Source organism: Epinephelus fuscoguttatus, linkage group LG19 (assembly GCF_011397635.1).
Source record: "Epinephelus fuscoguttatus linkage group LG19, E.fuscoguttatus.final_Chr_v1".
Taxonomy (NCBI): domain Eukaryota; kingdom Metazoa; phylum Chordata; class Actinopteri; order Perciformes; family Serranidae; genus Epinephelus; species Epinephelus fuscoguttatus.
The window spans coordinates 23,440,656-23,463,047 of record NC_064770.1 but is presented as its reverse complement, the minus strand read 5'-3'; the positions used below and the strand labels follow the sequence as shown (position 1 = coordinate 23,463,047).

At 42.4% G+C, this 22,392-nt stretch overlaps 1 protein-coding gene across 3 annotated transcripts; it reads right to left on the bottom strand.

Annotated features, from left to right (window-relative positions):
• Positions 1-492: 492 nt before the first annotated feature.
• On the bottom strand, positions 493-22,101 carry srl (sarcalumenin). 3 transcript variants are annotated; one of them, XM_049561732.1, is made up of 7 exons: positions 22,025-22,101; positions 10,421-10,519; positions 9,870-9,965; positions 8,926-8,961; positions 6,800-6,916; positions 4,799-5,032; positions 493-4,709 (listed from the first exon to the last, which is right to left on the bottom strand). In XM_049561732.1, exons 1-7 carry the CDS (start codon positions 22,083-22,085, stop codon positions 3,898-3,900), a joined length of 1,455 nt encoding a protein of 484 aa, XP_049417689.1. In that variant the 5' UTR covers positions 22,086-22,101; the 3' UTR covers positions 493-3,897. The 3 variants fall into 3 exon arrangements, with proteins under 3 accessions (XP_049417689.1, XP_049417690.1, XP_049417691.1); XM_049561733.1 differs by lacking the exon at positions 8,926-8,961; XM_049561734.1 differs by lacking the exon at positions 22,025-22,101 and having other exon boundaries at positions 8,926-9,064.
• Between the last annotated feature and the right edge of the window lie 291 nt (positions 22,102-22,392).

Sequence of the window (22,392 nt, the reverse complement as noted above, 5' to 3'; positions counted from 1 at the left end):
TGTTTTAGTGTTTTCAGTACTTACGAACTGTAGTTTCCATTTGCAGTCTCGTCAAAATCTACTCAAATTAATGCTTAAGGAGGAGTAGAAATACTCTCACAGAGAAACACATGCAGGTTTAAGTCAGTGTTTAAAGGGAAGTCTTGATGCACAACTATCAAAACTACAGTCACACCCAATATACTCCATCCACCACCACACACCCCTCCCCACTTCCAGTCACGACAAACTGTTGGTGCATTGCAGCTACAGGATAAACCCCCAAAAAATCCTTTCAAATCCAAAAGTGAGAAGTTGAACCTTCGCAGAAAAGAAACGAGGAATGAATGTGGGCAGAGTTGTGATACAGAGCTGTAAGGGAGAGAGAGAGAGAGAGAGAGAGACGGAGAACAAGAAAATCATCTTTGTGCAAGTTTTGATCTTTGTTTTCTTATTCAAGTCTCCCTGATTGAGGATGGATTGTCTAATCAGAATAACCACAAAGTTTCACTCCCTAGTCAATCAGAAATCTTTATTCTTAATGTTCAAGCTTCCAAAATTGTGCCAAGATTAATTTATATTTTATACCAAAACAAAAAAAGTTAATCAACAACTATTTTACTGGGACACACATCCATTCCAGATCTAATTCACAGGTAAATTAAATTAAGATAACTGATGCTGAAATATACCAAAAACACAACCACACAACGTCATAAGCCCAAGCGATCACCCTGTCACTATAAACTGGTGCCATGATGAGTGTCGGTGGTCTGTATAACTTTTTACACTTTTACACAGCACTCTCTAGTGGGCATCTTCTGGATCTGCAGTGTAAACATATTAAACACATCCAGTGGAGCACTCACACTCAAATGCACAGAGAAAATTAAGCAGATGTTAGTTTACTTTCCTTTTTCATTACATTTCAGATTTTAGTTGGGGTTAGTAAGGTAAGTTAGGGAGGACACAGACGTACATTTGCCCATTAGTCGAGGTACTAATTGGAATTAGGGGTTATACCAGTATATTTTAAAATTGAAATATTGATACCATGTTATGATACACTTATGAAGATATTGTGGAAATAATCCAGCACATCTGAAATCATTTCTGTTTATCTCCATTCTCGCTTTGTCTCCCCTGCCACCATCTGGTTGCCCTTTTACTATTCAAAAAGTGTAGTTGCTCTTTTTGTATGGTTTTGTACAGTTATGATTACAGACTCACCCTCCACCGCCCTACATTCATATTTTGAGTATAAATCATTTACCAAAAAAGAGGCAAAATGCACACTAAACAGAATTAAAGATGACTTTGACTGATATCATTAATATTATTATCATTATTTTATTTTTGATATATTTTTGTACTTTATTTATTTTTCTGATTTTCCATAGATACTGTGATAATATCATTATCATGAACTCTTTGGGCCACATCTGTTGTGAAAATCTAATATCATGCTAGCCCAAAATTGGAAGTCTATTGCTACTTACCTGTCCTTTGGGGATTTAGACCTCTGTATTTAAAGTAATAGTTGGCCATTTTGATTTTGACTGATAGCCCTTTCATGTCTGTATGGCATTATGTCATGTTAGCTAGCTGGAGCTAGCAACCTGTTAGCTTAGCTTAGCTCCAACCGAAAACTGGAGGGAAGAGTCTGCCCAAAGGTAATAAAGTCCGCCTACCTGCACCACCATATCACCATAATTAACACACAATATGTCCATTGTTAATTGGTACAAAAACCACAGTGTAAAAGTGCCGTGTTGTGGTTTTAGGAGACATTTTGGGCCAGACTATTTCTTGGCTCTGCATTTCCTTGAGTGCTGGTTCCTGGCAACCTATGCTAACAGCAAGCCTCCAAGGAAGTTAGCTAAGAAATAGCCCTTCTGTCGAAAAAGTATGTCCCAAAATGCTAACCTATTTGAAAGGTTTAGTGTGTAGGATTTAGGGGGAAATGTCAGTAGAAATGGAATATAATGGTATGCTTTTTTTAGAGTATAATTGCCTGAAAATAAAAAATTGTTTTGTTTTCATAACCACAGAACGAGCCATTAAATATCTATAGAGGGAGTGGGACCTCATCCATGGAGTCCACCATGTTTCTGTAGTAGTCCAGAAAAGATAAACCAAACACTGGCTCTAGATAGGGCCATTCATTTTACACGTTTATGCCTCAGCCGCCATAGTTAGCCCCTCCATGATGAGTTAAGTTGGAAAACATAAAACTTAAAAAAAATTCTTCCTCTACAATGTAAATTGCAGAATCTGTCTTGAGAGATTATTTGTAACGTAACACTGCTTTATTCAGTGTTTTTACCTGTTTAAATCACTCGGTCCATTTGTTTTGGAGAGAAAGAGACCTCCGTTGATAATTCGGCTTCCAGTAAAAACCTCCTCAACAATGAACACTGAAGGAATTCTAACTGGGAGACGTTTCAGCTGGTTGCAGTCTGCAATCCTCACAGCTGGATGCCAAAAAATCCCCCTAAATCTTACACAGTGCTCTTCTAAGCAATTTGACAACGCCATAGTCCTGGGAATTTTATTGAGGTAGGTGCACATGAGAGCGTGCAGATATGACATGTATCACGGCAAAATTGTTGTTATTTGGGGCTTCCTTCTTTCCACAGAGGTCAGGGGTCAACTCATGAGTCCTCCACTTCACCTTTACCTCCATTCCACTTTTCTCAAGGGAGGAAATCCACCATCACTGAGCTCCACTATCACAATCTTGCAGTGGTGGTTTGTAAAATTGTATAGTAAGGGGTATTCAGTACACATACACAGCCTACTTCAATGCCCATTTGGAAAGTTTACACAGAAAAATCAATAAATAGCTTTCTATCCTGCAGAAGAAATGGCTATAGGCAGCTATAATCCAAACACATCCCTCATGTGTTTTTTATTATGGTCATTCAGCTAAAAAAAAAAAAAAAGCTGGGAAGCTTATCGATCAAGGAAAAAAATCATAACACAATATTGAATTTCTGCCAAAGACTGGCAAATTTATAGACGCAAACAGAAACAGTAAGAACAGTTAAGAAGTGAAGCAGAATGAACACACCCACCCCGCTCTGAAGACTCTGACCCTTGAACCCTGACCTCTGCTTCCATCACAGTGCTCATTTCACAAGTTGTCAACAACCAGGACTGACGAGCGTATAAAACTAAGAAAAAAAGGCCTTGTTTGTTGCATGGCAGGGTCTGTTCAGGTTTTAGTTACATAAGGAAATATTACTTCAACTTTATATTAGCAGGAAATGCATGCATCTGTTAAATAAAATCTAACATGCAATGTAAATGTTAATCTATGTCAAAAGCAAAGGCTTGGATGACAAACACAAAGGCTTTGAATAGCACCCACAAAAAAAGGCTACTTCAAAATCAGCTTCTGAAGCTTATGGAATTGAATATCTGCAATGCAAGATTTTACAACACAAATTTGCAACTCCTGTTTCCACTTTTTCCTGTTTTATTCACATACAAGGGAGCTGGTATTTGACTGTTTTCAGTCTCAGGATTTTCAATTTTTATTGGATCTTACTTTTGTTTTTCATTTCTGTATTTCTTCACATCAACCCCAGAATCCCAGACAGTCCACTGTGATTGTGCAAGGGAGAGAGGAGGGCGTGTATTTTAACAAAACTCAGTGATCAGCGGCGTGTTCTCATTTCTTCAGCACTTGTGTCCTTAAGCTGCCGTAACAAAACAATGACCCTTCCCTCCCTTTATCTGCCTCATTCCCACAGTCCCTAAATGCACCTCCCCATATTCTCCTGAGAAAAAAAACAAACACTAATCTCCTCTCCTCTGTCTCCTCAACAATACAGGCGTTCTGACAAAAGCAGGGTTGGCTTCCACCAGACCCCTTCTCTTCTTACTTCCCCCACTCAAGTTATTTTGTTTTTCTCAGTTCTTCCGGTAGCGATTCTTTGGCTTCTCCCCACAGCCGGTAGCCTCGCAGGAGGACAGGCCGGGCTGCTTGCCAGAGTTAATGCTGCTCAGAAGGGCGGGCAGCTCATTGGTGATCGCCTTCTCGATCTTTTCCAGCAGACAGCCTCCTATGTAGGAGCACTGAGCCGTCAGGGGCTTGAAGTTGGTGACAGGGTTGATGCCAAAGAAGTCACGGTAAGCATCGCGGTTGGGCAGGTCAAACTTGCTGACGTTGGTCTTGGCTAGGATGGATTTGAAAATGTAGAATTTGTCTGGGTCGTCCACAATCTCCTGGAAGACTAGTTCAGGGTCACTGAAGAAGCTCATCTTCTCTTTAAAGGTCTGGACGTAGCGGTCTACAAGCAGGCCGTGGATGCGCACGCGGATGCCATGCTGGCGGATGAAGGCGATTTTGTTCTCCATGCGGTTTTCAATCACCTGGTTCAGATCTTCCAGGAGAGAGATCTCCTCTCGCTTGAAGAGGTCACGGCTAGTGTCAGCTGCATATTCATATGGCCAGAAGGAGCTGACGTAGACGCGGGGGGGTTCAGTCACGTTGATGAGAGGAGCTAAACTCCAAAAGAGCGCTCCGTAGACTCTCATTAAGTCCTGGGTGGCCAGGCTGTCAGCCTTGTTCAGGATGATGCGGATCTGGGATTCACGACCCTTCAACTGCCGGAAGAGCATCTCCAGCTCCAGGCCAACGTCCAGCTTGGTGGGGTCGAACACCACGAAGATCAGGTCAGCGCGGTCAATGAACCACTGGCAAACATCATTGAAGGGATAGCCTGGACAGAAGAAGAGAATAAGTAAACCACTAGATACTGAGTTGCAGTCAGCTACTTTGTATATGTAGTATGTGACAACTGTGTTTTACCTCTCTCTTGCTGCTTTCGGTTCTCAATGATTCCTGGCGTGTCCACAAAAGTCACACGCTCCAGCATCTTGTGGGGCATCTCGATACCGATCAGTTTTTCCAGGAAGTTTTGACCAAACTTCTCCAAAGGAGAGAAGGACCGAGAGCTATCAGCAGCCATAACAATACCCTCAACAGAGCGGATCTTCTCCCCGTGCATAATTACAGTGAACTCAGAGGTAGTAGGCTCAGCTCCTGGAGACAAATTCATGGAAGACAAGAGGATTAGCAAGAATAGTATCAAGACGAAGAGCATGTTAAAAAAGAAAATCTGCCAGTAGATCTAGGCAGAGATGAGAGGGATGTGAATACACTGGGGAATTGTCTGCTCTTTAACAGCTAAGCAATGAACAGAACCTCTCTGTCAAGCAACATGAAGCCGAGGGGAGCTGCAGATTTAGGCTCTAAATCTCAGATGCTTATGAGCCAGCCCTTTCACATCAGGTGTTTTCGACTTTTTCGCAGTTCTAAAAACCCCTCTTTTTATTAGGTGTTTCGGAGCAAACACTTCCAGGGACCCCCTGAGAGGAACTTTGATCGGGTGAGCTCTCCTGAGAACTACACACCCACAAGGACTTTTTTTGTGTTTGTATTTACACTGCTAATAGGAACACTGAAGTGACTTACTGTAAGACAGCCGTCGTTTGGCGAGTTAAAATTGCATTGTATTTCCACTGTCACATATATGACCCATAAAGCCTTGACTTCATTGTCGACCCATTTGTTCATGTTTTCTTCAGTTTTGTTTTCGTTACAAGCTGCTTGAGTTTTGTTTTGTCTGTTGTTTACACAGCTCTTTTTTTTTTTTGTTTTTAAAAATGGAGGTTGCATTAGCTGTGTTCAACAAATCAACATACACTTACAATACTCATGGTTCCTCTTGTGCTGAGAGAGTACCTGCTCTGAGATAGGAACTAAAAAACTCCCTCAAAACATTGTTCAAAGAAATATGGCATAGTGTTAGTTCAGGCAGGACATGATGTCAAGCTCAGCTCACATTCCAGCCAATCAACTGATGGAGCAGCTGACTGATGAAAGGGAGTCAGCTGACAGATCACATGATTCCTTTCTATGCAACCGATTGGCAAATCTCATTCAGGGTGCCCTATTTAAGCTGCTCTGGCCTGCCTACTGTTGGTGCTTCCACTGCATGCCGTTTTGCAACCCGCCTCCACCCCAGCTCCTATGTTCTGTTCCCGGGGGGGGGGGGTCTTTGCTGCTGCTCTCCCTGCCTTAGGCTTTCCCTGTAGGTGCATGGAAGGGCAGGGAGGTTTGCTCTCTCTGCCTCAGGCTCTCCTCGTTTGCACATGGAAGGGCAGACAGGTGTGCTCTCTCCGCCTTATGCTTTCCACGTAAGCGCATGGAAGAGGCTTTCGGTATAGGTTGGAGGAAAGGCAGAGAGAGCTATACCGCCAAATATAATACTGCAATGGCAATAAAGTTTTCTTTGACTAAAGTGCTCCTGACTGTACTATGATTGTTCCTAGTTCTTTTGGTGCAGACACAACAAAAGGGGGGTTCTTAGACTTATTAAAACGTTTCTCCCATACAAAAATGCCTATTGCAAAAGTAAGGTCCTATACCAACCGTCAGCCAGCTTGCAGTACGTCACTTTAGCGTTCTTATTACCAGTGCAAATGCAAAAAAAGCCCTTGAAGGTGTGTAGTTCTTGGGGCAGTGGGCAGTTTCTCTCAGAGATTACAGAAAATACAGATTATAGCTGCTTTACATAAATTGAGCCGTGGCACTAAATTGCCAGAGATCACTGCTGAGCCTTCTTAAGATGTCATGGATCTAATTCAACAAAACTTTAGATCAGGCAGCTGCCTCTCTGATGGTCCTGCAGATTTATGATGGCTTTTTCAGGTTACTTCATTTAACATTGGCTTATAGTACATTTACACATTACAGCATTAAACATTATTTTTTAGCCAATTTAAAAAGACAATCTGTGCAACATACCTGTGTAGAGCTGATAGGGGCTGTCGTGCATGCCCAGGAGGTAATTGATCATGGAGGACTTTCCTACGCTCCAGGGTCCCAGGAACAGCACCATGGGCTTGGAGGTGATCTCTCCATCTGTTGGGCAAGGAGAGACAACAGTGGTTAAACTCTCAGCAGGATGGCTAAATGAGGACAAAGAACCTCTAAAGCTCATCCCAAATTTTATAAGAACAATTATGAGGTAGCCAGTTTTTATTTGTGGCTGACAATAACAGGTACGAGGACCTGAGCTGTTCCGTGTTGCCAGAATCCAGTGTTTGATTTTGTGCCTCATAAAAGGATTGTTTAACCAAAACAACAATCTGTCCAAACTGTATCCTTGGTTTTTGGGATGAACTCTACTTCATGTCTGAGAGACACCAAGAAGCAGGTCGCGATAGCGCTGCCACTCTGAAGAGCACAGAGAAATATTTTGTAAGACTGAGAAAGGAAATAACAAAGGTAGGTAAAGAAAGATGTGTCAAAGCTGTAATGCTTGTTTAATAGCATAAAAACATCAAGAAAATGCTGCAGCCATATCTCAGTGACACACGTCAAAGCAGCGCCATCACTCTGACTTAAGATTCAACGGGGTAAGGCTTTCAGAGCAAGCTGTGTGTCTCATAACAGTCTGCCATGTGTGCTATGAGTGGACATGGTGTCGGGGTGGGTGGGTGCAGGACGGTTCTGGTTCAAAGCCGAATTAATTCAAAAGAAGTTAAGGGTGAAACATCCCAAAAAAGAAAAGGAAAAAGCAGAATTTTTTTTCCAAAGATTTCAAAGAAAGAAAAAGGTAACTAAATAACCACCCCTGACGCCATACTCGTTTTTTAAAATGTAAAAAAAAAAAAAAAAATGTAATTAAAGGTCAGTCATTTCGCTCCTAGCCAAACACTGACCACCCTCTCCCACCAGTGTCCCCTCTTAAAACCTGTGTGTCCTTTGCTAAAGCCAGAACTGCACATGCAACCCCCTCCATATTTTCCATTTTATACCATAATTACACAACTAAATATGTGGTCTCTACTAAATACTGCAGGTAATATGCTGCCTAAACAATAACAGTCTTTTTAACAATCTTTTAAAGTAATACTTCACCCTCCAAATGACCATTTTTATATCAATTACTCATTCCATGTAATGTTGAATTTGTGAAGAAAACTTTGTTTTTCTCGCATGTGAACAAAGAATCCATTTTTCGATTAGGGCTGTAAAATGTGTATTTGCCCAAGCAGTTTTTGTTTCATTTGCTCTTATTGCTTTTCAATCATTTTATTATTTTGCTATGCTGTTGTAACTGACATGTCAATGTCTCAAAAATTGTTTAAATAAAGATTTAAGTGGGAAAAAAAGTCACACAATAACACAAACTAACTAACAAGGCAGCGGTAGACCAGCAGCCCCTGTGTTGAGCAAGGTAAAATTACTGTTGTCAATAGAGTATGGCTTTGAAGATAGCAGCGATAAATTTGGCTTTTAGTTCAGTTCCCTGTTAAAAGGGCTCATCATACGACTGGATAAATGAGAGTTGGACAAACTTATACTGCACAAGCTTTGTATAAGTTTGTAAATGGATGCTTTCCTGTTGTTAAACGTGGACCCCTATGACTTCAATTCATAAAGACTTTTCTCCACTTTTGGATTCTTAGTTCACCATGGAGGCATGCGAGAAAAACAGTGTTTTTCACCAATTCAACCTAACACAGGGTGAGTAACTGATTTACAAATGGTTATTTGGGTGTTGAAGTATTCCTTTAAGATAATGTTTTTATTTACATTTCTTCCCGTTTAATTCTTTAATATGGTATTTCGGTTGAAATTTTGTATGAGTAAATCCACTTTGATTTACATTGTGTACAAAACTGCTCTGTATGGGTTGAACCTTTCGCCTATGGGCCAATTTGACCCCGCCCCAATCTGTAACATTACATCAGGTGTTGCCCAAAGTGAAACATGCTTGAAACTTTTGACCCACAGAGAGCAGTGCAGCAGTTATATTAGTCTAAGTGACTCACAAATGTATGAGGACAAATGGAGAGGGGGAAAAGGAAGGGGCTGAGCACTTCAGGCGGTGCCATGCACAGGTAAGCCCCGCCCACACCCACCTGTGGCTGAGTCCCCCAGGGTTCGTCCGGGGTAGGCTGTTAGGTGAAGGGATGGGGAGAGGAGACAGGAGAGGGTGGAGTACAGAGAAGTGTGGGGAACAGGAGGTGGAGGAGAGTGAGGAGTGAGGGTGTGAGGTCTCTAGAAGCAACAGGGAGGGGCAGAGTAACAGTGTGCATGAATGGGTGGGAATCTAGTCCCATGTTTGACCTCAGGTGTCAAAGATGTTCTTCTACAAATGGTGTGCCTTGGTGAATCTTTTTGCCTGTATATTTTCTCCTCCCCTCTACAAAAAATACATGTTCAAGTGGAGGCATAATACAGGTGGTATTTCACAAGTTTGCATGCATGCCTATCCTAAAAGGCCACAAGAGGGCGGGCTTTATTTCACTGTGGGACAGTAGAGTGTGTTCTTGGCAGTTCAGTATGCAGCTTTGAGTGTTGAGCTAACTGTGAAGAAACACTGCAAAGTCATTTTAAAGTCAAACAAAGACATTACAACAAAGTATTGGGGGGAAGAAATAGAAGAAAAGGGGAAGAAATATACTATAAATGGAGAGATTTAGACCAAATATTGCTACATCTTTTTTCTGGACCAATATTGTTGGACTTAAAACTATAATATGAATACATATATCATTACTATTCATGTGCATTAAAGCCTACAAATGACCTTTAAAAGGTATTTATACAACTCTAAACAGTACACAGTTCATGCCCTCATAAAACAGTGAGTCTGAAAGCCCAAAGAAAGATAATAACATATGATAAAATACCCAAGAATTTGGGAAAAAAAAAAAAGATCTCTCTGTATGTGTTGGTTGACAGTGTGAGGATGATGTGTGTATACGAACAAGTCAACGAATCAGTCACCAAGCAAAACAAACAGAAAAACCCACACATCAGAACAAAGTGCAGACGTAGGCGAAGCGTCGGTGATTGATACCTGAGATCTCATGCTGCCTCAGCTCATTATATTTGTAGGCCTGCTCCATCGGCTTGATGGATGTATGGTAGATCTTCCGCAACTTCTGTAGAGCAGCTGGAGGACAAGGAGCGAGAGAGGAAATGGTGATAAAGGTGTTGCAGTGAAATCATTTTTTAGAGGCCGGGAAAGGTAGAACCATCCAGGTCTTTACAGCGAAAGTAGCACTTTAAGATGAGTCAGAAAAATATTTTTGTTATTGTTCCTTGAGTATTTTGTCAAGCATCTAATGACCCCTTACATTTATTTTGCTTCAGAACCACTAGTACAGTACTTTCTGTTTGGTACACACTCTAACAACCAACCACCATCCTTCATGTGTTGCATAAATAATCAAAGATTAGAAAGACATTAGTAAGTTAAAAGGAAATCTGGCAAAGGGATTCAGAGGATATTACAGTGTTTAACTGCTTGACATGCTTCATTGAGCTAACTTCAATTTGTCAGATAAAGTACAAGCACGCACAAAGCTTTACAAAACACACATCTACTGAACCATCTTTAATCCTCACCTGCATAGTCTCCTGCTTTTTCTTCAGTTGCAAGCCGCAGCGTCTCGTCGATGTGAGATCTGTCCCTGAGGACAGAGATGAAATCTTCTCCTTCTTCTTCTGTAAAAGCAACATTAACAAAATTCAGCTTGATTCAAGTCCTCATGTCTTTAATGATGTGGTAACATGAATAACGGACCCAGGTGGCCAGGTGAGAGTTTCATTATGAGGCTCACACTTGGGCTGCTGACAGCCAGTCATATATGTTCGATAAAGCTATGCTACAGAGGCCAATGGTGCTGCTATTTGTGGATGCACGTCAATAAATACATCCTGCATCTCTCAATATCTCTCACCACTGCTGGGAGTTTAAAAGTGACACACAGATAATTGATAATAAGCACTGGGTGACAGTTTTGCATCGGTTGCCAATGGCAACTTCAGACATTGCAGATATTTGAGCCGTCTCATTATCAAATGTTTCCAGCCCGAGCCTTGATTTAATCTGCAGCCACATGCACACCAAATGCCTCTTCTTCAACGTCTTCACCTCCATCTACCTCTCTGTCTAACCATCTCACCGGGGGCAAATGCACATGTTAATATTGAAGGGAGCATGTCCCCTGTTTGGTTTGGTTGTAGTTTTTTTTATTGGGAAGAGCGTATGGAAGAGTCCAATGAGAGGATGCGCACCAAGTACCAGGAGCTTGTTGAACAGTGCAGGGGGCAAGGCTGGCAAACTAGCTCTGAGCCTCTGGAGGTGGGCTACAGTAGATTTGTGGGGGGATCACTCTGCAAGGCATTCATGCTGCTGGCTATTACTGGGGAGGCAAAGAGGAAGGCTATCAAAGCTGAAACTGAAGCTGCAGAAAAAGCCACAAGATGGCTTTGGATTAAGAGGGCAGATCCGTGGCCAAATGCTGCTGGGACACAGGCTGGAGTCTGATCAACTCCGGTCGGGTTGCCTGGGCGAGGGTGTCTGATTTGTTGAAAGACCCAAAACACCCAATGACCCCAGGTCAAATCACTGATGATGTGTCCCAGCGCATCCATAGTATCTTTCATCATCAAAGTCATTGGTGCCATAACTAAATTAAAACTGGCTGAATAAATCAGTTGAAAGACTGAACTTTGTATTAAAAAAAGAAACATTGGAGGCTCTCTGAGACCCCTTTCACCCCTTAGGAGGTACAAAATGGTTTAGTCCACTCTTGCTCTTGGGTTGGTCTCTAAACCATGCCCACAAGAGAGGCGCTCAGTCTTGCAGCAAAGTTTTCCAAGTGGCCATTCACGGTATTGCAGCAAAAAAAATCCTCAATTGCTAGAAAAGATGCGCCTGTAAAACAGTTGACAGGACACATGGAACTGCAAACAAGGTAAAAGTTTCTATTCTTAATTTTTGAGCCATGGTGGATTTATATCTGTAAAACTTTCCTCAAGTGATCTACAAATCCACGACGTCATCATAATGTTAAGTCTATGAACGAGCGGGAACTCACAGATGGGGCCAGTTGGAGAAACACCACTGTACGTATTCAGTAGGCTACATATTGCATAAGTAAACCCAGAAGCTAGAAAACTTTTTTGCTGAATACGCCATAAGAGCAGCTCCACTGGAATAAATAGGTGCCATCTTGGCATCCAGTATCTGGTTATTATTATATTATGTGCTCTAAATGCAGCTAGGGTCAAGTAAGTGACACTGTTATGTCGTTTCAAAGACAAGAACATGAAATGAAAAATCAGGGTTCCAAAAAAAAGAAAGAGAAGAAAGGGAAAGACAGCAAACTGACTCTGTAAAAAAAATAAAAATCAAAAGCTTCCTGAGAGAGACATGGATCAAGAGAGGAAGGGCCCCTGTACTTATACATAAACAGGGAATTCAATCATCCACTGGGAACAACAAGATCTAACTTCACTGTGTGTGTGCGCACTTCAAATCCATCAGTTTTAATGTCACATTGTGCAGAAAAAAAGTTTGAAATAATCTCAGAGTTCACCAACAAGTACTTTCATGACTATTTGGAGCGTCAGAGAGGTGTATTGTCCTTCATCGTTACAATTTGTGTTGGGCTGCCTGTGCACCAAAAAATGGGTGACTTTCCTTTAATGTATATACAATAGTGCTTTTCTCCAAAGTGGCTTACATTTTTGCACCAGCAACTTACATGTGTGTGGTATTTTAATGACTCCCCCCTCCCCGTAGTGTGTGTGTGTGTGTGTGTGAGAGAGAGTGAATCCGAGAGAACGTATCCGCTCACCAGTGTGTCATGTCCACTTTTGAACATATCGCATCGCTCAGATCTCCGCTGTTAGTACAATCATCTCTTAATTTAGAAAGCAAACGCTGGAAATAAACAAAGACCTTTGTTTGGCATCACCACGGGCTTTATAGCAACAGCAAAGATACAACAGAGAGAGAGAGAGAGAGAGAGAGAGAGAGACTTCCCCAATTTCATTACGCACTGGGTGGAGGACTCAGAGCTGGACTAAGTGTTCCCATCGGTAATATACATGATGAGACAATGATGTGCAATCCTGTGTCTTTTCTCTTCTATATTTAACCACCTATCACAGACTTATCGCACTGTGAGGCCTGTCCTTGTGTGTCCAGGCCTCACAGCGAGCCACCCAGTAACGCCACACAGTCCTGCTTCGGACAAACCTGCTACGGCTATGAGCTATAAATAGGAGGAGCGGGGAAGTTTTCTGGTTCACACCTTCATGCCCCTGGTGGGTTATGGGTTTTTTTTATCCAAGCTACCAGACACTCCCTTAATAGAGTTGTTATGGGATTTTAAAAGTATTTACAGCATGTTATTCGAATATTAAAGGTCTCTTGTATGGGATTTAGTGACATCTAGTGGTGAGGTTGCAGATAGCAACCAACTGAAATATGTGCCAAGTGTGTAGGAGAACTACGGTGGCCGACGGAAAAACGAGAAAACACAAATGGCCCGATTTAGAGCCAGTGTTTCATTTGTCCGTTCTGGGCTACTGTAGAGGCAACATGAGGAAATCAATAGAAGAGGACTCATGTATATATTAACAGCTCATTCGAAGGTCACGAAAAAGCAACAATCCTTAGTTTCAGGTGATTATACACTGATGAAAACTCAGTTATGAGTATTATATTCCATTTCTGCCAATGGCCCCGTAAACCCTTCACACTGAACCTTTGAAGCTGATAGTATGAGGAGTCATTCAACTGTAAATCAGGCTGTGCAAAACACATGGCATGATCTGAATATTGATGTTGTTACATAAGCATGTCGTCTGCATACTTCCTGTCAGCACAGCCCAGTTAAATTCAGTTTACTGGCACAGGAAACACATTAACACGTATAACATCCACCCTCTACTTGATCTCAAAACAGGATAAAAGTTTGATATAACCTCCTAAGCTGTGTGTCTCTTGACCTTTCTAACAAAAAACTCTTATAAAAACTAATAATACAGCATGTTCAGATTAAGTGTCCTGCATGGAGGATCAGGAAGCATGAAAAGTTGGCGCTGTGGCCCAGGGCGCGACCCTCTGATCTCAGCTGGTGACTGCAAATGCCCATCATGCCTGCAATACTCATCACCAGTCAAAAACTGACTGGTGTGAAGTAGAAGCACTTGGTGGGGACAGGTAATATTTTTTGCAGAGCTCTCAGACCAGAGGGACGAAACTTTGAACATCTTATGTGCACTGCTGGGAGATCCAGTCTTCCTTCATTGACGTTTTGAATCAGCATATGGATCAGGAACTTGACCAATAGATGTGACACTCTAAAGTCAAATAAACACTCAGCTATAATCTCAATTACCGCACTCTCAGCAAGTTAATCAAGGGTGCGTTCATAAATCCAGTCTGACACTCTACACTCTACGGAGCACTGTTGTTCGAAGACACAGGGCATTTTATTTCTACATGAATTAATGAACAGTTTAGTTAATCACACAGTCACTCTGCTACTCCAGCTATTAATGTCTGTGTGTATGTATCTTCATTTTGAAAGGGCTATACAATACAATAGGGTAACCTCATGGCAGACATTTAGCAAATTTCCCTGTCTTCAGCCATTGTGCATAATTGCTCCTTAGTCTAGTTTTATGGGGGGGGGGTTCTACATAAATATATATATTGTAAACCAACAACTCCACCCTCTAAGATGGCAGCACGGTGATGTACTCTGTCCTTATGTCCTTATCTTGGAACCCATCAGCTATCAGTCTGATGACCTCTGGGAGCCAGTGCTGTAACGGAACAAAACTTGCCATTTTCAGCATGTACGTATATGTAGCTCGGAGATTGTAGTTTCCTGTAGCGAAGGGGATTTTTTTAAATGGTGACACGCAGATAGCAGAAGAAAGGGAGAATGCCAGTCTAAATAGCCCGCCAATGGAAGGCTTATAGCCACTTTCTACATCCGCTGAGCCAGACTATTTTAGGCCCAATAGCATCACATGACAGGCCCGCAAACTATAATTCCACTATGTCAAATTGTCTTGGGGGTTGGGGCAATAGCCAATACTCGTGTAGCCAGCGGATGTTCGGACAACAGTTATCTTAGCCAAGACTTCCTCTTTCACGTGCCAGTCATTGTTTACGGTCCGATTAGCAATTTGAGATGTTAGAATGGAGCTGGAGTTGCGAGACAATGTCTACAGCTTGACTGTTATCTTCATATATATGCAGATACGTTTAAAAAAAAAAGCTAAATAGTTAGTATAGTCATGCAACCAAAGCCCGGTCAAACGTGATTGTTCAGTACTACTTGGGCTACAAACGGAAACCAAAACCCTTCCAATACCAACATCTTGTCTCATCGCCTACAGATTCAACATTCATATCTGTTTATAGAGACTACCCCGCACCCTCACCTGGAGTACAGCCACCAGCCATGTGGCCTTCACTTTTAGTGTTTCTGGCCAGGAGTCAGAATGGCACGCTGCTTCGGCCAAAACTGATGGTGCATCAGATGACGAGTAAAATCATCTGAAGGCCTGTTTGTTTACAAGCCCGAAGCAAACTCTTTCTTATTAATGACCCAAGGGTATTTAAAGTGGTAATATGTTCACAGTCAGTAAAATGAACTAGGGTCATTTAAGATGTCGGAGATAGAAAGTGTCTCTCGATCAATCGGATGATTTGAAAGTATATCACACTCCAGGCAGCCAAAAGGAGCATGTCAGTACAGTATGTGCACAGGTAAACAATAATGTAAAGACCAGAGAAGATCCCCCAACAGTTGCTGTTTTGCAGCATACGTGGCAGCAGTGACACACACTGGAACAACACTGATTCTCCCAGAGTCAAGCTGCTAAAAATAAGCCTGCGTAATGTTGCTCCCAGCACAGTGCAAAAACAAGAGAAACCAAAAGGTTAGCAGGCAGAATAAAACAAGGGGTATGAGTAATACTGCAATCCCTAAAAAGATTCAGTGACTGTCTATATCTGTCACGAAGTATTTAAATGTGCATAAGGCAGTTTAGTCTACATTCTTATGTAGTATTTTTTAAGTACAGTAGGGCGTGGTGATAGAAGAAGTGGATGTATATTGCAATGCAAGAGAAAATTAGTTCATCCTTTTGTGCATGTGAGCTCATGACAAGAGTGCCACTCCCCTAATGCACTGTTGGATGAAGCAGAGTTACAACTTAAAATGTAATCTTAAGTAAAGGCATTTAAAATCAGCCATTCTTGCCAAATGCTCGTTGCATGCCTATTTTGTCTGCATGACCTTTAGAAACCACAGTAAGTGACATCATCTTGTAGCACCATCTGTGATACATGGCAGCCATTTTGCACTAACACATTTTGGCTGCATGTCATTGCAAAAGCAGGAATTTAAGTCCTCTGAACAAACACTGAGTAACAGTTTGACACAAGATGGGATGAGTTACACAGCGAGGAAGTCAGTTTTCAGAGGACACTGCGGATGATTCATCTTGGAGGCTCAAGAGGCTTTTGAGGAACGCGTCCCATCTCTTCACTGCACTAGGCGTGTCCCTGAAGTGCACAAAGCTTACTCAAGCTTCAGTAACTTGACTCATCATTCAGAAGAGTCGTGTCTTTTAACACTAGCCTCTTGAGTGGGTTTTAACTGCTGTGAGTGTGTTAACACCCCCCCCAATCCAGTCAATCCCTGATGGAAGCCCTGGGACAGAGGTCTGCAAAGATCAGAGAGGTAGCGTTGCCCGCGGAGGGTGGGCCTTGCATCAGCGGTCAAAATTAACCCTGCAGGCGCCAGGGGAGTTGAACCCTGGACATCTGTGCCCAGGACCATGTGTCCTCAGTGAGCCCGTTGCCACACAACCCTCCCTCAGTTTGGAGAAACACTCTGGCGGCATCAGCACATCCAGTAGGAATGTTGGTGATTTAAGCCTACCACAGCCTCAGCGGCTGGGGTAAGTCATGCCTCAACTATAGATCCTTGTGTGGAGGCTATTCAACCATCAGAGGGAATTTCAATCAACTAATGTAACTGTGAAACTTCTGTGCAAATATGTAAGTTCAAAGACCACCTTCACTATAAAGATCAATAAACAAACACGTTTTACTCTGCTGAGAGGAGAAGGCTTCGTTCTTGTTCATGTGCATGTAACACCATGGTTTGTGACATCACACACTGTGGAGCCAATCACTATCTAACATTCAAATACACAGAAATAGAGTCAAAAGAATGCCGGTCAAGAGCTGTCAACTAATCAGACAAGAAATCACACACTGAACAAAAAAAAATGCACTTACTACATTAAAGCTGCATTTTTAACAATACCTTTGTCATATTTGCTCAAACTGAAACTGTACTCACACAGTAGTACATGAGACACATAGTCACTGTCAAAAAAAAAAAATCACCTTCAACTGCCTCCTCATAGTGCTTCTTATGACATATCTAAGACTCTAGCGTACATAAATGAAAACAATCAAAGCTGAGGAGTCTCTAGCGCTGTAATCCATGTCAATCACTGCTCATGAACTGTGGTCAAACTATCAAATCTAGGCAGCACTGATCAAATATGAATAAAGATTCTGTTACTGCATTGGCTCTTTCTCACCTTAAATGTTTTCAGAAACATATTTTAGTGTACTGTTTAGCTGTAAATGAGAAAGAGAAAGTTTGCTCTGGCTGGTGCATGGGCAGATTATGAGACATGAGCCCCTGGGCAGAGACACGCAAAAGGCCGCACAACCTTTCCTACATTTGAACAAGACACTTAGATTTTATTGTATCTTTTATCTTTGTAGGCTCTATTTAAAGTAATATTGTGTCTTGTTGGGGTCGTGTTTGTGTCTCTTTGCAGTCATTTTGAGCCCTTTTATGGCCTGAATGTGTTTATTTGAGTGATATTTTGCAGGTGAAGACCAGTGGGGCCCCTGGGCCTGTGGCCAGTAGGCCCGTTCAGTAATCCATAAAGGGGGCAACTGTTTAACATGGTGGCTGGTCAGAAATCATCTAATTTGACAGCTAAACAGTACACTAATGTTTCTGAAAACATTTGAGATGAGAAATAGGCAATGCAGAAACAGAATCTAGATTCATATTTTCTGCCTCGTTTTTAAGTTGGAATACAGCTCACAAAGTGACTGACATGACTGACAGCTGCGTTAGAGACTCCTCAGCTCTGATTGGTTTATTTCATTTGGCTGCAGAGGATTCTAGCAAATGGAAGCTGTAGGAAGAGGCAGAGACTATTTGTCTCCTGTATGGCCGTGTAGATTTTTCACAATTTGAGCAAATACAACAGAAACTTAATTTTGTCAAATTTACCAACTGTGCATTAATGTAGTCAAAACATACAACCAGGGCTCACTCTAACGTGCATTATGTTCCTATGTGGATATGAATGTGTGCTAGTATGTATCCGCAGCCATGTGCATTAACACTTTATATATTAGGTATCTGTGTATGTGTAAAACCCCAGGATCATGTTCTGCTTGCAGCACAGTGGAAGTAAATTGAATTATGAACCTGATGAGGGTGACAGGCCTGGAACCTCCACTCAGAGGATTTATCCTGAGCATGGGGGGATTCAGGCGACCTTAAGTAAAGGCCAGGGGGTTCCACTGGAAAGATCCATGGAGAGTCATTCAATTTAAACAGAGTGGGCCATTTTTACCTGAGCGCTAATTGACAAACACAAACCAAATTTCTTGCACATGAAGAAGAACAATTCTCAAACATTTTACTAAAAATGAACCCTAATGAAAGCTAGGGTTAAATGCATATGTTTCTTCCTCTTGCAAGGGTTAGAGATGTGAGAGTGGTCAGCAGAGTTGTGCAGGGCGTGGTGAGAAGAGGCCACAGATGGCAACAGGTGGCACAGCTTGTGGAGCTAGTACTCCCCCATAGTCAAAAATAGACCCACAATGGGTCAGAAGATGGACAGAGGAGGGGGCAGAATGGCTGGCTCCTATTTTAGTCAGTGTGGAGACTCATAGACATTCACATCCCTTACAGCTGATTGTGTAATATACAGGCTAACCAAAACGAGAGCTACTGTAACGGGACAGCTCACGTATGTTTCAAATATAGTACTGATACTTGGCAAATAAGATGCACTATGGTTTTCCTTGTATCTCAGGCATTTTACGCAAGAAATACAGTTCAATTATGAGTATAATTCATGTCATAGTGACATACATTATGTACTGTAAATGCATGTATTTCAGATAAAAAAAACATAACTGGATTTATGATCGTCACTGACCATCTTATGTGAGCCACATCCGGATTATAAGTCCTCTAAGGGGTCACTGACAGCCACACTTGCAGTTGAGTGACATGCTCAAACGAAGGTGCAGCGGCAAAGGCACTTTACCCTGAGGTGTTGATCTGACGCCTCTATCCCTGCTCTCCTGTTCGAAAGCCAGGAGAGGACGTCAGGTGCCCTTGGGACTGGGGGGCTTGTCTCAAGGAGGGGTGTGTTGTAAAGCAGTTGACTGGTGTGTCCCTTCTACTACTACCAGCGTAGGGGTGTCCCAGACATGCCACATGCCATCAGAGGGGATCACGTGGAGACGGTGCGCATTTAAATGTCCACGTCTCTCCTTTGCAAAGTGAGGAAGCCAAAGATGCTTTTACTGTATCGAGGATGGATAGTGTTACCACTCAAGTATAAACAGGCTGGTGTGAAGAACTAATCAAGGTCCCAAAGAGACTGTGATTTATTTGGATATTAAAGAAAAACTCAGCTCTTGGACTCTGAGTGTTGCATCTAAGCAATATGCTGTGATTGTTTTTTTTACTAATGACATTTTTGCATTGAATTATCAGCTTACTTACACCCGTCTCACACTTAGACAACGCATATGGAATTGGACACTGAACACGGATTTAATCTTTGTGTTGTCAGTCAGCGCCATTCACACAAGACCTGGTTAGTGTAGGGTTTCTGGCAACCTTATAATAACCCAAACTTTACATTAGCAACCTATGTTTACTCCAACATGACAAGCAACATGACTGTTGACTCATTTGCTCCACCAAAAAAGTTTCCTCTGCTCCTTGAAAGATGGAAGCTAACACTGCAGGTAAATGATGGTAAAGGAATATTATGGCAGAGTCGGAAGAACATTTTGAGAAGCGCTCAAGGCTGCACTTGACCTGAAGGTGCTCCACCAGAGCCTAATTATGCCTGACCGTACACAGAGATATGTAAGACATTATTGTACCAGAATGATTCCTTCAACCATGTCTGCAGTTCCCAAAGTCAAGGTGTCCTTGCTTTACAGCAATGCAGACGACCGTAATAAATAATTCCAGTGGATGTGTAATCAACTGGCTTCACTCTTTAAATTTGTTTAAACACGGATGCATGTCAGAAATGAGTGTGAGATTTCACAACATCAAGATCACCATGTCAGCAGCTGCTTCCAGCTGTATTTCTTACAAAATCTACTAAACATCATCATATTAGGACATAACATTAATGTCTTTGACAATCTGCACATCCCAGGGCTGTTAGACAACCCATGATGAGATGATAGCAAATCGAATTTAACATTCCTTTGGAACATTAGCCTTCTACCCTCTCTGCTCATCTCTGCAACTCCAATGGAGTTCCTGACAGCGATCGAACCAATCAATAACACTGATGATTACACACTGAGCAGCAAGGAGTTCATGATTCCCTTAACTGACCATACCCTGCAGGCATAGGAATCCAAACTCCTGTGTGCTCCACAACAAAAAAACAAAACAAAAAAAAAAAAATAAAAAAATCAATACATGTGCACATTAGAGACCAAGGCCACCAAAGACACCTGCATGGGCCTGCAGAAGCGGTCTATGAGGGCATGAGTTGCAGTCAAAGCCTGGCCCCTCCTGCCTGGAGAATGCATGTCCCTATAAGGCCAACTGCTGGGAATAAATTGCGATTGTGACAGTGCAGAGTGACAGCAGCTGTGCTTGTATCTAAAGGGAAGCATGGGGCTGGGAGGGGTGAGGAGTCAGGAGGGAAGGGGAGTCAAGCAGAGGGAGGGAGGGAGGAACTGTAGTGAATAGTGTTGGGTTTCAGGAGGCCTTCCAATCTTAGACACCTGACAGTAGCCTGGAATATGGAGGCCTGGGCCCGGGCTGTGGAGCTGAACGCCACCCCAAGGACGGACAAGGGTGACAGACAAGGGTAACGCCAACCACTCCAGTCCAGACCCAGACACCAGTCTGCATTTTTAGAAGCGGTAATCTGGGAGAAGTTGCTGTCACTATCACATTGAACCTCATGGGTGCCATGGAATCATATTGAGAGATCATTATGATCTCTGTAGTTTAAGATGCAATGGATTATCATCACATCTCTAGGGATTTTAAGTCTGAGTAACTCTTCCAAACCAGAAGGTGGAAAATAAAGTTCAGGAATGAAGCAATGTGAGATTACATCTATGAATGCAGCGGTATAAGAGACCACTCAAGCCCTTGTGTGACTGTTCTCTTCTTAGTTAGACTAAGACTTTCCATCAGCTGGTGCCATGCGTTAGGACAGCTGACATGCTGTCAGTCCACAGGAGAGGCTGAGTTTGAATGATCCTCAAAAGCTCTCCTTTGTAAAGCCACTCAAATGTATGATATGACATCTGTTCACACATCAGATGTGTTAGGCATTGAAGCTGTGTGTTTGTTTTGCATTTTAATAACTGAGAATAAAAGAAAGTCTGTCATTTTGCACTGGGTGCCAACAGCTTAATTATAAACTGCGACAGATTTTAAATAGTCCAGCTTGGTGGCAAAGAAAGACCAGGCTAATATTTCTGTCTCTGTCACCGTCTATCCTCGGCTGGTGTCCCCATGACTGTCACTGTCCCCACACACTCTGCCTCTGTAAGCCAGTGCCATTCCTGACCAACTTGCCCCAACAATGGACACAATAACCTCAACAACTACTTTTGGACGCCTACTTTTAACAGTCTGAATCACAGCCTCTGACTCTCTGAAGGGTCACGCTTTGATCAAGCTAACAAAGCAACCAAGCGTTCATTAAACTTTCATTAAACCAGCGTCTAAACTTACACCACATTGCTATTTCATTCACTGGAAGCAATTGTACAAACACACATAGCTCATGCCCACAATGCACCACCCAACATAATATATCCACCAGATGTTTGACCAAAACGCTCACTGAAATTCTTACCTGCTGTGGCCTGCAAAAGCAGCAGGGAGAGGAAACAGCAGATCAAGACTGTACCCTTCATGATGGCTGCCAGGAGAACTCTGATAGTCACACAGACTATATATACCGAGGCAGGAAGGTTAAAGGGCATGCACAGAAAAGAGGCGGGGCATAGAGAGGGCCAGCTGGTGGAGGGGGCAGAGATCTGTGTGTTGGAGGTGTTGCAGGAGTCATAGCATGCCACAAGGACTCTACGTGTACAAGCAGCTGACTCTCCTTTCTAGAGAGGTCGCAGCCCGGGCCTCGGCATAAATGCACTGAGATCTGGCTCTGTGTTTCAGTGCTGAATCACAAAACTTCTCACTGATGACGAGTTTACAGAATTTGTG